The sequence below is a fragment of the Sebastes umbrosus genome, chromosome 18 (genome assembly GCF_015220745.1).
Source record: "Sebastes umbrosus isolate fSebUmb1 chromosome 18, fSebUmb1.pri, whole genome shotgun sequence".
Classification (NCBI taxonomy): domain Eukaryota; kingdom Metazoa; phylum Chordata; class Actinopteri; order Perciformes; family Sebastidae; genus Sebastes; species Sebastes umbrosus.
The window spans coordinates 1,027,285-1,041,666 of record NC_051286.1 but is presented as its reverse complement, the minus strand read 5'-3'; the positions used below and the strand labels follow the sequence as shown (position 1 = coordinate 1,041,666).

The following is a 14,382-nucleotide window of genomic DNA, read 5'->3' as shown; positions in this document are numbered from 1 at the left end:
AGCCTAATCAACCTGGACCATCATTATATAAAGTATTATATATATGTCCTCACACAAACAACACAGCCCTAATTAACCTGGACCATCACTACATACAGTAGTATAGATGTTTAATACTGTGTAATCGTATTATTTAATTGTTCCTGATTTAAGTTTTAGACCAATTTTATTAAAGTAAAGTTATTGTGTTGTTTTGAGACAACATGTAACATTTGACAACATTGGCTTCTTTTGTTAAATGTAAAATGGTTTAGTGAAAAACATGTTTATATTTCTCCAAAGTTAAAGATATCACTACCAAAACCTCAGTTATAGTATTGGAATGGTACTCAGCCCTAAATCTGACATAAAGGCACAATCATATATCAACATGTAAACCAAATGGGTCACATCAATAAAATACAAAATTCCAACCTGAATACAACCAAAATGGCCTTATTTCTCAACTCAAGTATTACTTTTAAACTGTGTCAACACTGCAGTAATGTAAAAACCAAAATATTTCACCAGGTAATCACAAACCGGTTACACTAGCTTCCAAAAAAAATACCAAGAATATGTCATATATTTATGAATATACTTGTAATTTCTACAGTGAAATGACTGATTAGTGAAAAACACCATATACACTCGTGCACAGTGGTGGAAAGTAACTAAGTACATTTACTCAAGTACTGTATTTAAGAACCAATTTTGAAATACTTGTACTTTACTTAAGTATTTCCATTTTCTGCTACTTTATATTTCTACTCCACTATAATTCAGTGGAAAATATTGTACTTTTTTGCATTTATTTGTTAACTTTAGTTACTAGTTACATAACAAATTCAGATTAAGAATAGAAAAATATAATCAACAAATAAATTATATTATTATATCAATTAAACTTTATCCACAGGGAGAAATTCACAAGCTACCCAGCACTATATAAAGTAAATACATAAAAATGAATAACACATTAATGTATCAGTAATCATAATCTAATAATATGCATTGTTCTGAAAGTGGCCATTCTGCATAATGAGTACTTTTACTTTTGGTACTTTAGGTATATTTTAATACTCTATTTTCGTACTTTTACTTTAGTAACATTTTGAAAGCAGGACTTTTAGGGAATACTTCTTCCACCACTGTATACATGAATAATAATAATAATAATAATAATAATAATGATAATGATGATAATAATAATAATAATAATAATAATAATGTAGCTAATAATAATAATAATAATGATAATAATAATGATAATAATAATAATAATATAGCTAATAATAATAATAATTAATAATTATATAATGATATTAATTAATTTGAGCCTTCAGGTGCTACAAACATCAGATAATATCATATAAACTATAACATTAAATAGTTTAATACTATCTGTGATTTGTTGGATCAAGTTGAAGCCAAAAAACAACTTTAAAACTTCAGACTAAATTAGCAGTTATTTACTTTTATTTGGCAGTCTGTATAACGTTAGTTCTCACTATTTGGCAGTCTGTATAACGTTAGTTCTCACTATTTGGCAGTCTGTTTAACGTTAGTTCTCACTATTTGGCAGTCTGTTTAACGTTAGTTCTCACTATTTGGCAGTCTGTTTAACGTTAGTTCTCACTATTTGGCAGTCTGTTTAACGTTAGTTCTCACTATTTGGCAGTCTGTTTAACGTTAGTTCTCACTATTTGGCAGTCTGTTTAACGTTAGTTCTCACTATTTGGCAGTCTGTTTAACGTTAGTTCTCACTATTTGGCAGTCTGTTTAACGTTAGTTCTCACTATTTGGCAGTCTGTTTAACGTTAGTTCTCACTATTTGGCAGTCTGTTTAACGTTAGTTCTCACTATTTGGCAGTCTGTTTAACGTTAGTTCTCACTATTTGGCAGTGTTCTTACCTCTCATCCAGTCCACTACTTGTTGCGGGCTCATCTTACTCACAGCCTCCATTTCTCCAGGATTTAATATCTCTCGCTTCTCCAAACTACCGAATAAAACCGTTAACCGGACATAATTAACGGAGGAGTTTCCGTTAAAACACAGAGACAGACGCGGTACCGACGGTCTGACGGTCTGACGGTCTAACGGCTCCTCCGCTCTGCTGACTGACTGACTGAGCTCGAGGAGAAAGTTTACTGTCAGAGCAGAACACACGCGCGAGGGGCGGGTGTTGGGTTACCGAGGGATTTAACCACGCCCCCTCTCCTCCTTCTCCTCCAATCACATAAGAGCTGCCTTCAGGTGCTGTGGGAACGACGGAACATTAGCTCTTCATGAGATTTTTTTTTTACACTTTATTTTTTCCCTTTTTTCAAGGCTGTTTTCATAAATGCAGTCCACTGTTTGTAAGTACAACAGTTTATAAACCAACTTTTAAGTAGATGAGCTTACAGACAAACCCATCAAATACACTAGAGAAACAACCTCAACATTCAAAACCAAAACAAAACCAAGAAAAGAAATAACAATAATAATAATGACAAAAAGAAAGAATAGAGGTAAAAAAAACAACAACAAAGCAAACAAAAAACCCCCCAAAAAAACACACATAACAAAAAAAAAATCATGAGCTTTAAAGGGACTGTTTGTAACTTCTTAAACGTATAAATCACCGGGGTCGGTGTCCCATGCGTGTGGCCCATTGTGATATCTGATGTGTGTTGTGGTTTACAGCACTTTATGGATTATTTAAAAAAAAATGAGTTCAATTTTCATCCAATATGTGAGAATTTGCAGTTTTTATGCAAACAAACCATTATATATAAATATACAGACTAATGTAACATCTCTCTTGCACTTTTGCACGACTGAGAAAATCAGCTTTTTCATGTTTGTATTGCATGCAAAGATAAAGATAAATGTATGTATGTATGTATTTATCCTGTGAATGGAACAAAGCCTTCTCATGGCAGATTATCATTAAAATGCCTCCTTCAGCCTCTCATCAGATCTCTGATCCTATGATCCTCTGAGCTCCCCAGCAGCTCTTCATGTGTTCTGGGTGTTGGCTCGTTCCCGTTCAGCTTTTTTAGGGTCTGCAGACGTTTCCCATGGGAAGAGATCAGCCACATCAGGAAAAACACCAACACACATTATTTATTGTACTCCACAATCTGACAGCGTTGCACCGAACAGACAACACAATAAGAATGTAAAGTATGAATGTGGATCTAGAGGAAACATCACAGGATACAGAAAGCAAAACCACGACTGAAACCTTTCATCCATTTCACTTTACTTTAATTACCAAACACTGAAGTAACACTGCAAACAAATGTCATTTTCATACTAATTATACATTGACTTTCTGTGAAAACCACAAATATTCCACCATTACATATTTGTGTGGTTTACAACTTTATGGCTTTGGGACTTCTGACCTTTGAAGACTAAGCTATGTTACAGTTATTTAGTAAAACACAAGACAAAAAGCTTCAAAGATAAACATTTGAACATGATTTGGTGCAGCAGAAATAGGACTTTTCTGCTTTCCTTAATCATGGACCCCTGGCATTTGTCTTGTTTTCAAAAACATTATGTTATTACATAAAATACATCCCTATGTTCACAAGGGTCTTTTAAAAGAAGATGATATGTCTGACAGCACCTGAACGCAGCATTATGAAGTGTTAGAGGCTCCTTTAAATCTTTATTTTACCTGTTAGATGGAGATGAAAGGTGTGAATATATAAAGATATTCAGCTGTCTTTCAGGTTTAGGAGCCGTATCTGCAGAGCTGGGAAGTAACTAAGTGCATCTACTCAAGTACTGTATTGAGTATTTCCATTTTCTGCTACTTTCTACGTACATTCCTCTACATCTCTGGGAAATATTGTACTTTGTCTAAGTTTTTAAATGTGCATTTTCTAGAAGATGAAATCTGCAATGTGGCATCTGTTTTATCAGGTTCATATATAATTTCTATTATTGGATTTTAAGTTGCGTATTAAAAATGTCTAAAGTTAAACATTTACATAGCTTAAACTGATTGTGTCACTTCTCAGCACACCACATCCCTTACCAATATTAATGTCACTTTTAACATTTTTACAAAGTTTATAAATATAATTTGAACAACACTCATCCCCCTGATGCTGTAAAGCCGTGGGCACACTACCAACGTCAGGAGCGCGTGGCGGCTGCGTCGCATGGCGGCTGCGTGATGCAGGAGTCTGGTGTTCACACTAGACGCGTGTTGGCTGCGTGTCGGCTGTTTCAGCTGCTGCTGTCAGCCCTTTCTTTCTGCATAGAGTTTGCCTTTTAATGGCCATTTAACTTCATGATTAATATAATTTATATTTATTTTAGACAGAGAAAGGTTCAGAAACGTGTGGTAATTAGTAAATAATAGTAATAATCCACAATTAAATCTCCGTACTATATTCATTTATGGAACTCTCCAAGTCACTGCTTGTTCCACATCACTGTCCGGCACATATTTCAGAATAAAAGCCTTGTGTTAACAAATGAAGGAATTCTGTGCAAAGAAAAACCCGCTTTAGGGCTTTTATTTTGAAATGAATGTGTTAACTATACTGTAATAGCTACGATCATGTTCATAACAGCGAGGAAGTGGCCAATCACCGGGGAGCTACTGTATACAGTCAAACGCCCAGGACTGATGTCAGACGATCAACACATTTATATATGAGACAAAAATAAACAGTGAAAGAAAGTGTTTAGTTCAACAGAAAGCATTTGGCTTCTTTGAGCCAAATAAAAAGCAAATATAGCAGCAGACCAGCTTCCCATTCAAGTTGCATCCACCTGATGAATTCACGCTCTTTTAGCTCCGCTTTTGGTCTCCACCACCTATTGAGGGAAATAACGTAGAGCTGTTTGCTGCTGCTGGGTTGATGAGAGCACGGAGGCTGAAGTATACAGTACATGTGCCATCAAATCTAAACTATTAGCTAAATGAGGATAAAATAATCTGCAGAACTGCAATAAGTTCAAAATATAAAGCAATCGTTTTAACTCAAAGCTTTGATCACAAGTGAGAAATGATGATATTTGACTTTCTGATGAGCTGGGGTTGTTGATCAGTGCAGTCGAGCAGCAGCAGCAGCAGCAGCAGCAGCAGCAGCAGCATCAGCAGCAGGACTTCCACGTGCTTCCACATTTTCATACTGGACGTCGCCATCGTTCTCTACCTGTGAAACACAACACATGAGATTCTGAAACATGTTTTTGGTGAAACGAACCAGAGAGACTGCAGCCTCTGTGGTCACAGAAGCAACAACAGACTCAAACTGAAAAGGTACAGATTTTTATTTTTACTCACTTCGTTGTCATCATCAAGTGTTTTTTTGTTCCCTGGAAAAGAAATAACAAATGTAAAAATAGCATTAACATTCTGTGACGTATATAAACCAGTTTTACCAAATTAAGATCTGAATGTCCTCACATGTGTGTCTGATGAGAAGAGCGGTGATGACGATCATTAGGATCAGTCCTGCAATACGCAGAGCCAACATGACGTAGCTCAGAGGAGACCAACCTGTGGGATCTGATGAACACACGTCTGTTAATAAATTAATAAATACAGTATTAATCCTCCCACCTTTGAGGAACCAAGAGGAGAAGCTTTGTATCTGGTGGGCTGCATATAATCTCACCTGGATTAGATGGTTCTGTCTGATTATATGTTATCCTACCTGTGAAGTCAGGTGTGTAGTCAGCCTGTATCTCTACATTGTTCTGTTCATTAAGCAGCTGGCAGGTGTATTTCCTGTTGTGGCCACTCTGACGCTTCACAGTCAGACTAGAGACACAGTTCATCTGTCTGAGGGAACTGTTCCCGACACCATCACCACGCAGCACAGTTCCTGTCTCATCCAACCAGCGGATGCTGTTCAGTCGACAAGGAAGGAGGTCGCTGTATGTCAACAGAGAGCACTCTAATGTGACTTCACCGTCCCTCCTTGGATCAGCGTCTGGTGGAGATGGAGAGACTGAGAGAAAACAAGAGATAACTGTTAACTCAGCATAAACATTTCTTTTACTTTAAGTTAGTAACTTTACTACAGTACAAGACTCTGTATTGAAGTTTCTATCTATCTTCTGTCATCATTGTTTTACTGAGTTAAAACATGAACCAAAAGGAACAAGACCTTTCAGTGGTGTAAGAAAATACTGATACACGAGAATCACGATATTATGTTTTGTGATACTGTATCGATTTTTAATTAACCTCTTAAAAATCTGACGGTCCACCGGCAGCCCGGCTGCTATTCTGTCTTTCAGAGGTTGTAGCGGTTTTAAACTTAAACTGAAGGTCCTGGCATCAGTTGAAACTAGAATCCATTGGTACCAACCATGTCAAACCTGCATGTCGGGAAGGAGGCTAAATAGTGCTCCAAAGTGTATGTGTAGGTATGGCTATTTTTTATTTTTTTTACGATTTCTAATTGATGATTGATTCTGGCATTAAAACATCTATTTAGAAATCGTTGAAAGAAATCGCAATTAATAGATGAATCAATTATTTCCCCCACCCCTACTCAAAAGGTGCCAAAAGTAGAATTCCCTTTTGATGATCTAAATGACTTTTCATGGAAATGAGACTCACCTGTCAGAACACTTAGATATACATTCTGATCAAACCTGTCCCCCTGCCGACAGACGTAGAAACCAGCATCCTCAGCAGTGATGTTGTTAATGACCAAAGAGCAGTTAGTGTCCACGCTCAGTCTGTCAGCTCGAGCTGAGCTCTCTCTAACATTTCCATTCTGAACCTCAGTGAGAGTCTGAGATCGATCTCTGTTGTAAAACCATAAAACATTGGAGCATGTTGGATCAGAGGGTGATGCAGTGCCACAGGGCAGAATGACATCTTCTCCAGGTCTGTTATAGAGATAGATGGTTCCTCCACTGATGCCTGCTGGAAAGAAAAGAACACATGTTCTGTAAGAAATGACAAATTACACATAAAAATCATCTGCATGGAGACAGTCATTTTCATTTATGTCTCAGTTAAATAGTGAATTCTGGGCTCTTTGGGAGATTAATACAGCTAAAAGCAGCACACAGACGATAAGAATAGATAAAGGTTCAGACTCTGATCAAATAAAATCTGCACATCTGATGTTACTGTCTTCGTTTTGTGTGCACCTGTATTACAGCAGCATCAATTCATAACGTAAATACTTTAATATTATATCACATTAGCAGAGAGCGAACAGACTGATCATTACTTTTGACAACTTTTCTGTCCTTGACGTTTGCATACGCTGAAGTCTATATATATATATCTAATAGTAAAGAAAAAGTATTAATTATGTTAATGATTAAGGAATAAGAAAACAGACTTACCTTCAAACTGAAGCACAAAAATAAGGATTAATTCCAGGAGACATTTCGTGTCCATTCTCTGTCAGCAGACGGACGTTGTGTGAGCTTTTTCTTCTCTGCTAACAGATCTGTATGTGATGGTGCTGTTTCCTCGTTGTGGTTGACTTACTGACTTGAGAAACAGCTTCACCCTCTCAGCCTGTCGCAATCACTTCTATGTGAACTGCAGTTGTGTCACTTTAATTATAAAGAAATTCCATTTTAAGAGCATTTGACTTCCTTGTTTTGATAAACGTCTTGAGCAGAATGACTCAAATAGAACAGAAACAGTGGTTTAAATGATTGAATGTACATTTAAAGTAACTTGACTCAACAAAGGTTTCCTCAAAAATATACACTTTGCGGTTTATATTACTTATTTTCCATGTAGGTTGTACAATATTCTCAGGTGAAAATCTAATATCTCTCCAAATGTCAAGATGTTGTAAACTCAAAAAGCCTCCAGTAGGCCTGTCCAACCCCTGGCCTAATATATTAAAACACACAAACTCCATGATTAATTAACAGTTTTTCTACTGAAACAAACCTAACTTCTTGTAATACGTTGCCCCACAGTAACATAGAAATGTTGTCATTTCCATTATGTCATTTCAGTGATGTAATCAAAAGAGGAAGTGCCATGTTTGGTCAGAAACCAAACACAGAATAACAACACATGCTATTTTGAGTGCACAAGTGTGTTCACACTGAGATGTGTGGTAAAATGCAGTATGCACTCAAAGTACCCGGATGTTGTAGTCAAAACGTTGAGTGAGGAACGCTGGACATTTCTCACCCTCAACGGTCGCCCTCTTTGCTCCGTAGCGTACCGGGAGGTCTTTCTTCAGTTTACTTCTATACACAGTTCATAACGGCCCCGTTAACGTTGTTCTGTACCGCTGATAACAGTCTCTGCGTTGTGTTTGACTGTAGACCGACGGCTGACGGTTAACGTAACACTCCAACGAACCGCAGACGGCTCCGATGTCTATTCAAGATAGATTTATTTGCTTACAAGCACTTCAGGACACCTGTTCACCTGTTCACCTGTTCACCCGTTCACCCGTTCACCCGTTCACCCGTTCACCCGTTCACCCGTTCACCCGTTCACCCGTTCACCCGTTCACCTGGGAGATACATGCTCGGTCTCTTAGACTATACATTATACATACTGTAGACTATACATTCATATTTACAGATTCAAATCTACACTCTCACCTGGGAGATATAAACCGGTCTGACTTGCTCCCCCAGTGATGAGCTTTTATAGCTCCATGGTTACCTTGGATACTGTAGTATTACATATTATATATAAAAGAACCACATTAAAATATGAAAATAACACAAATATGTACACCTAACGACTATCAATTTATTAAAGCTGAAATGTTGTATCTAATGTGACATGTAAGAGGCATGTTACAGCAGCAGAAAGGGAGGAGTCACCAAACTATTTCAAACTGGTGTAAATGGTGAGCGAGGAAGCTGCAGCGGTTGCATTGAAACAGCAAATACTGAATTATACAAATGTAAGTTATGAATGTGTTTTCTTTCACCAGGTACCACTATACATTCAGGTGTGCCTCGTAATCTCTGGGAAACTCTCTCTGTGGTTGTAAAGTCCACTCCTGCCATCTAGTGGATCTTCTTTGTGTTGTTTTAACAGCTTGTTCTCCAGTTGACCAACAGCATCAACTGGTGAAATAAGATATTGTTATTATATATTATGGTATATCAATTGAGATATTATGTTGTGTTGCAACATAATACAAATGTGCACAGCATATAGGAGTTTACTTTACTTTTACTTCTTGACAAAAGACTGAAATAAGGTCACACAGGCTTTATATGTGTTGTTAAACTGTAGAAAGTCTTGGCAGTATTTACAGAATGAACACGTGTGTCAATCTTCACTTCTTTGATGAACAATAGAACAAACTAGATGAGCCTTCGTTGTCCTTACAGAGTATAAAAGTTTATTACAACAGAAGATCTTTGTAGCCTACAGCAGGTACACATGGACACAGTCATACCAAAACACTCAGCTCTATACAGTATGTCCCACGTGTTATTACACAGAAGCATCTAAACATCTAAATTAAATGCATTGCATGTTTATGTCATGGGTGAATAAAATATGTCCTCTGAGTATTGTGAAAGGATTCAGCGATTCAGGAATATTGGTGAGTACCTCTGCTGATGGGTTAACTATACTGTAATCTGTAATAGCTACGATCATGTTCATAACAGCGAGGAAGTGGCCAATCACCGGGGAGCTACTGTATACAGTCAAACGCCCAGGACTGATGTCAGACGATCAACACAGTTATATATGAGACAAAAATAAACAGTGACAGAAAGTGTTTAGTTCAACAGAAAGCATTTGACTTCTTTGAGCCAAATAAAAAGCAAATATAGCAGCAGACCAGCTTCCCATTCAAGTTGCATCCACCTGATGAATTCACGCTCTTTTAGCTCCGCTTTTGGTCTCCACCACCTATTGAGGGAAATAACGCAGAGCTGTTTGCTGCTGCTGGGTTGATGAGAGCACGGAGGCTGAAGTATACAGTACATGTGCCATCAAATCAAAACTGTTAGCTAAATGAGGATAAAATAATCTGCAGAACTGCAATAAGTTCAAAATATAAAGCAATCGTTTTAACTCAAAGCTTTGATCACAAGTGAGAAATGATGATATTTGACTTTCTGACGAGCTGGGGTTGTTGATCAGTGCAGTCGAGCAGCAGCAGCAGCAGCAGCAGCAGGAGCAGCAGGAGCAGCAGTAGTAGTAGTAGTAGTAGTAGTAGTAGCAGCAGCAGGAGCAGCAGCAGCAGCAGCAGGACTTCCACGTGCTTCCACATTTTCATACTGGACGTCGCCATCGTTCTCTACCTGTGAAACACAACACATGAGATTCTGAAACATGTTTTTGGTGAAACGAACCAGAGAGACTGCAGCCTCTGTGGTCACAGAAGCAACAACAGACTCAAACTGAAAAGGTACAGATTTTTATTTTTACTCACTTCGTTGTCATCATCAAGTGTTTTTTTGTTCCCTGGAAAAGAAATAACAAATGTAAAAATAGCATTAACATTCTGTGACGTATATAAACCAGTTTTACCAAATTATGATCTGAATGTCCTCACATGTGTGTCTGATGAGAAGAGCGGTGATGACGATCATTAGGATCAGTCCTGCAATACGCAGAGCCAACATGACGTAGCTCAGAGGAGACCAAACTGTGGGATCTGATGAACACACGTCTGTTAATAAATTAATAAATACAGTATTAATCCTCCCACCTTTGAGGAACCAAGAGGAGAAGCTTTGTATCTGGTGGGCTGCATATTATCTCACCTGGATTAGATGGTTCTGTCTGATTATATGTTATCCTACCTGTGAAGTCAGGTGTGTAGTCAGCCTGTATCTCTACATTGTTCTGTTCATTAAGCAGCTGGCAGGTGTATTTCCTGTTGTGGCCACTCTGACGCTTCACAGTCAGACTAGAGACACATTTCATCTGTCTGAGGGAACTGTTCCCGACACCATCACCACGCAGCACAGTTCCTGTCTCATCCAACCAGCGGATGCTGTTCAGTTCACAAGGAAGGAGGTTGCTGTGTGTCAACAGAGAGCACTCTAATGTGACTTCACCGTCCCTCCTTGGATCAGCGTCTGGTGGAGATGGAGAGACTGAGAGAAAACAAGAGATAACTGTTAACTCAGCATAAACATTTCTTTTATTTTAAGTTAGTAACTTTACTACAGTACAAGACTCTGTATTGAAGTTTCTATCTATCTTCTGTCATCATTGTTTTACTGAGTTAAAACATGAACCAAAAGGAACAAGACCTTTCAGTGGTGTAAGAAAATACTGATACACGAGAATCACGATATTATGTTTTGTGATACTGTATCGATTTTTAATTAACCTCTTAAAAATCTGACGGTCCACCGGCAGCCCGGCTGCTATTCTGTCTTTCAGAGGTTGTAGCGGTTTTAAACTTAAACTGAAGGTCCTGGCATCAGTTGAAACTAGAATCCATTGGTACCAACCATGTCAAACCTGCATGTCGGGAAGGAGGCTAAATAGTGCTCCAAAGTGTATGTGTAGGTATGGCTATTTTTTATTTTTTTTACGATTTCTAATTGATGATTGATTCTGGCATTAAAACATCTATTTAGAAATCGTTGAAAGAAATCGCGATTAATAGATGAATCAATTATTTCCCCCACCCCTACTCAAAAGGTGCCAAAAGTAGAATTCCCTTTTGATGATCTAAATGACTTTTCATGGAAATGAGACTCACCTGTCAGAACACTTAGAAATACAGATGCATCCTGATCAACGCGCCTCCCCTGCCGACAGGTGTAGAGACCAGCATCCTCAGCAGTGATGATGTTAATGACCAAAGAGCAGTTAGTGTCCACGCTCAGTCTGTCAGCTCGAGCTGAGCTCTCTCTAACATTTCCATTCTGAACCTCAATGAAAGTCTGAGATCGATCTCTGTCGTAAAACCATAAAACATTGGAGCATGTTGGGTCAGAGGGTGATGCAGTGCCACAGGGCAGAATGACATCTTCTCCAGGTCTGTTATAGAGAAAGATGTCTCCTCCACTGATGCCTGCTGGAAAGAAAAGAACACATGTTCTGTAAGAAATGACAAATTACACATAAAAATCATCTGCATGGAGACAGTCATTTTCATTTATGTCTCAGTTAAATAGTGAATTCTGGGCTCTTTGGGAGATTAATACAGCTAAAAGCAGCACACAGACGATAAGAATAAATAAAGGTTCAGACTCTGATCAAATAAAATCTGCACATCTGATGTTACTGTCTTCGTTTTGTGTGCACCTGTATTACAGCAGCATCAATTCATAACGTAAATACTTTAATATTATATCACATTAGCAGAGAGCGAACAGACTGATCATTACTTTTGTCAACCTTTCTGTCCTTGACGTTTGCATACGCTGAAGTCTATATATATATATATAATAGTAAAGAAAAAGTATTAATTATGTTAATGATTAAGGAATAAGAAAACAGACTTACCTTCAAACTGAAGCACAAAAATAAGGATTAATTCCAGGAGACATTTCGTGTCCATTCTCTGTCAGCAGACGGACGTTGTGTGAGCTTTTTCTTCTCTGCTAACAGATCTGTATGTGATGGTGCTGTTTCCTCGTTGTGGTTGACTTACTGACTTGAGAAACAGCTTCACCCTCTCAGCCTGTCGCAAGTTCCAGAGAGTTACAGTTACATCACTTCTATGTGAACTGCAGCTGTGTCACTTTAATTATAAATATATTCCATTTTAAGAGCATTTGACTTCCTTGTTTTGATAAACGTCTTGAGCAGAATGACTCAAATAGAACGGATTCAGTGGTTTAAATGATTGAATGTACATTTAAAGTAAATGACTCAACAAAAGTTTCCTCAAAAATATACACTTTGCGGTTTATATTACTTATTTTCCATGTAGGTTGTACAATATTCTCAGGTGAAAATCTAATATCTCTCCAAATGTCAAGATGTTGTAAACTCAAAAAGCCTCCAGTAGGCCTGTCCAACCCCTGGCCTAATATATTAAAACACACAAACTCCATGATTAATTAACAGTTTTTCTACTGAATCAAACCTAACTTCTTGTAATACGTTGCCCCACAGTAACATAGAAATGTTGTCATTTCCATTATGTCATTTCAGTGATGTAATCAAAAGAGGAAGAGCCATGTTTGGTCAGAAACCAAACACAGAATAACAACACATGCTATTTTGAGTGCACAAGTGTGTTCACACTGAGATGTGTGGTAAAATGCAGTATGCACTCAAAGTACCCGGATGTTGTAGTCAAAACGTTGAGTGAGGAACGCTGGACATTTCTCACCCTCAACGGTCGCCCTCTTTGCTCCGTAGCGTACCGGGAGGTCTTTCTTCAGTTTACTTCGATACACAGTTCATAACGGCCCCGTTAACGTTGTTCTGTACCGCTGATAACAGTCTCTGCGTTGTGTTTGACTGTAGACCGACGGCTAACGTAACACTCCAACGAACCGCAGACGGCTCCGATGTCTATTCAAGATAGATTTATTTGCTTACAGGCACTCCGGGACACCTGTTCACCTGTTCACCCGTTCACCCGTTCATCCGTTCACCTGGGATATATAAGCCCGGTCCCTTAAGTGGTGGGCACACTACCAACGTCAGGAGCGCGTGGCGGCTGCGTGATACACGAGTCTGGTGTTCACACTAGACGCGCGTCGGCTGTGTTTCTGCTGCTTCTGTCAGCCCTTTCTTTCTGCATAGAGTTTGCCTTTTAATGGCCATTTAACTTCATGATAAATATAATTTATATTTATTTTAGACAGAGAAAGGTGTGGTAATCTTTAAATAATAGTAATAATCCACAATTAAAACTCCGTACTGTATTCATTCATTGAGCTTTCCAAGTCACTATGTTCTAGAACACTGTCCGGCACATATTTCAGAATAAAAACCTTGTGTTAACAAATGAAGGAATTCTGTGCAAAGAAAACCCGCTTTAGGGCTTTTATTTTGAAATGAAAGCAGGAAGTGTTGATTTAAACCCCAAACTTTATCAATTCTTTGTGCTCTCAAAGTGACTGCGTGTTCCACAGCACTGACTGCTCATATTTCAGAATAAAAGCCTTGTGTTAACAAATGAAGGGATTCTGTCTATAGAAAAACGCCTGAGGGCTTTTATTTCTAAATGAAAGCAGGAAGTGTTGATTTAAAAACAAGTTTACTTAACTTTACTTTTTTTCATCTCCGTAACATATTCTACAGATAAACCTCAAAACTGTAGTAAAGTCTTGCTGGTATGAAGTTAATATACAGTCACTAGATCACCTTCACTGTCTGTGACATATTCTACAGATGTCTAGACATGGAAACTGTATCATGTAGCTGATATGATGTTCATATACTGTCACTAGATCACCTTCACTGTCTGTGACATATTCTACAGACGTCTAGACATGGAAACTGTATCATGTAGCTGATATGATGTTCATATACAGTCACTAGA

General features: G+C 38.1%; 3 protein-coding genes across 3 annotated transcripts in view; all 3 read right to left on the bottom strand.

Moving 5' to 3' along the window:
- Positions 1-2,122, bottom strand: part of cnksr3 (cnksr family member 3) — a 51,981-nt gene extending 49,859 nt beyond the window's left edge. Inside the window, exon 1 of the mRNA XM_037751460.1 lies at positions 1,894-2,122. Within this exon, the coding sequence (XP_037607388.1) occupies positions 1,894-1,945 (52 nt within the window). The 5' untranslated portion in view covers positions 1,946-2,122. The remainder of the gene's footprint in view (positions 1-1,893) is intronic.
- A 2,275-nt stretch (positions 2,123-4,397) lies between these two features.
- LOC119476890 lies at positions 4,398-8,638 on the bottom strand. Its single transcript, XM_037750510.1, has 7 exons — positions 8,546-8,638; positions 7,310-7,487; positions 6,567-6,878; positions 5,653-5,949; positions 5,403-5,504; positions 5,280-5,311; positions 4,398-5,148 (listed from the first exon to the last, which is right to left on the bottom strand). The coding sequence occupies exons 2-7, from the start codon at positions 7,362-7,364 to the stop codon at positions 5,038-5,040; spliced, it is 909 nt and encodes a 302-aa protein (XP_037606438.1). The 5' UTR covers positions 7,365-7,487; positions 8,546-8,638; the 3' UTR covers positions 4,398-5,037.
- An 806-nt stretch (positions 8,639-9,444) lies between these two features.
- On the bottom strand, positions 9,445-13,067 carry LOC119476889. Its single transcript, XM_037750509.1, has 6 exons — positions 12,387-13,067; positions 11,638-11,955; positions 10,724-11,020; positions 10,474-10,575; positions 10,351-10,382; positions 9,445-10,219 (listed from the first exon to the last, which is right to left on the bottom strand). The coding sequence occupies exons 1-6, from the start codon at positions 12,439-12,441 to the stop codon at positions 10,055-10,057; spliced, it is 969 nt and encodes a 322-aa protein (XP_037606437.1). The 5' UTR covers positions 12,442-13,067; the 3' UTR covers positions 9,445-10,054.
- Positions 13,068-14,382: the final 1,315 nt, after the last annotated feature.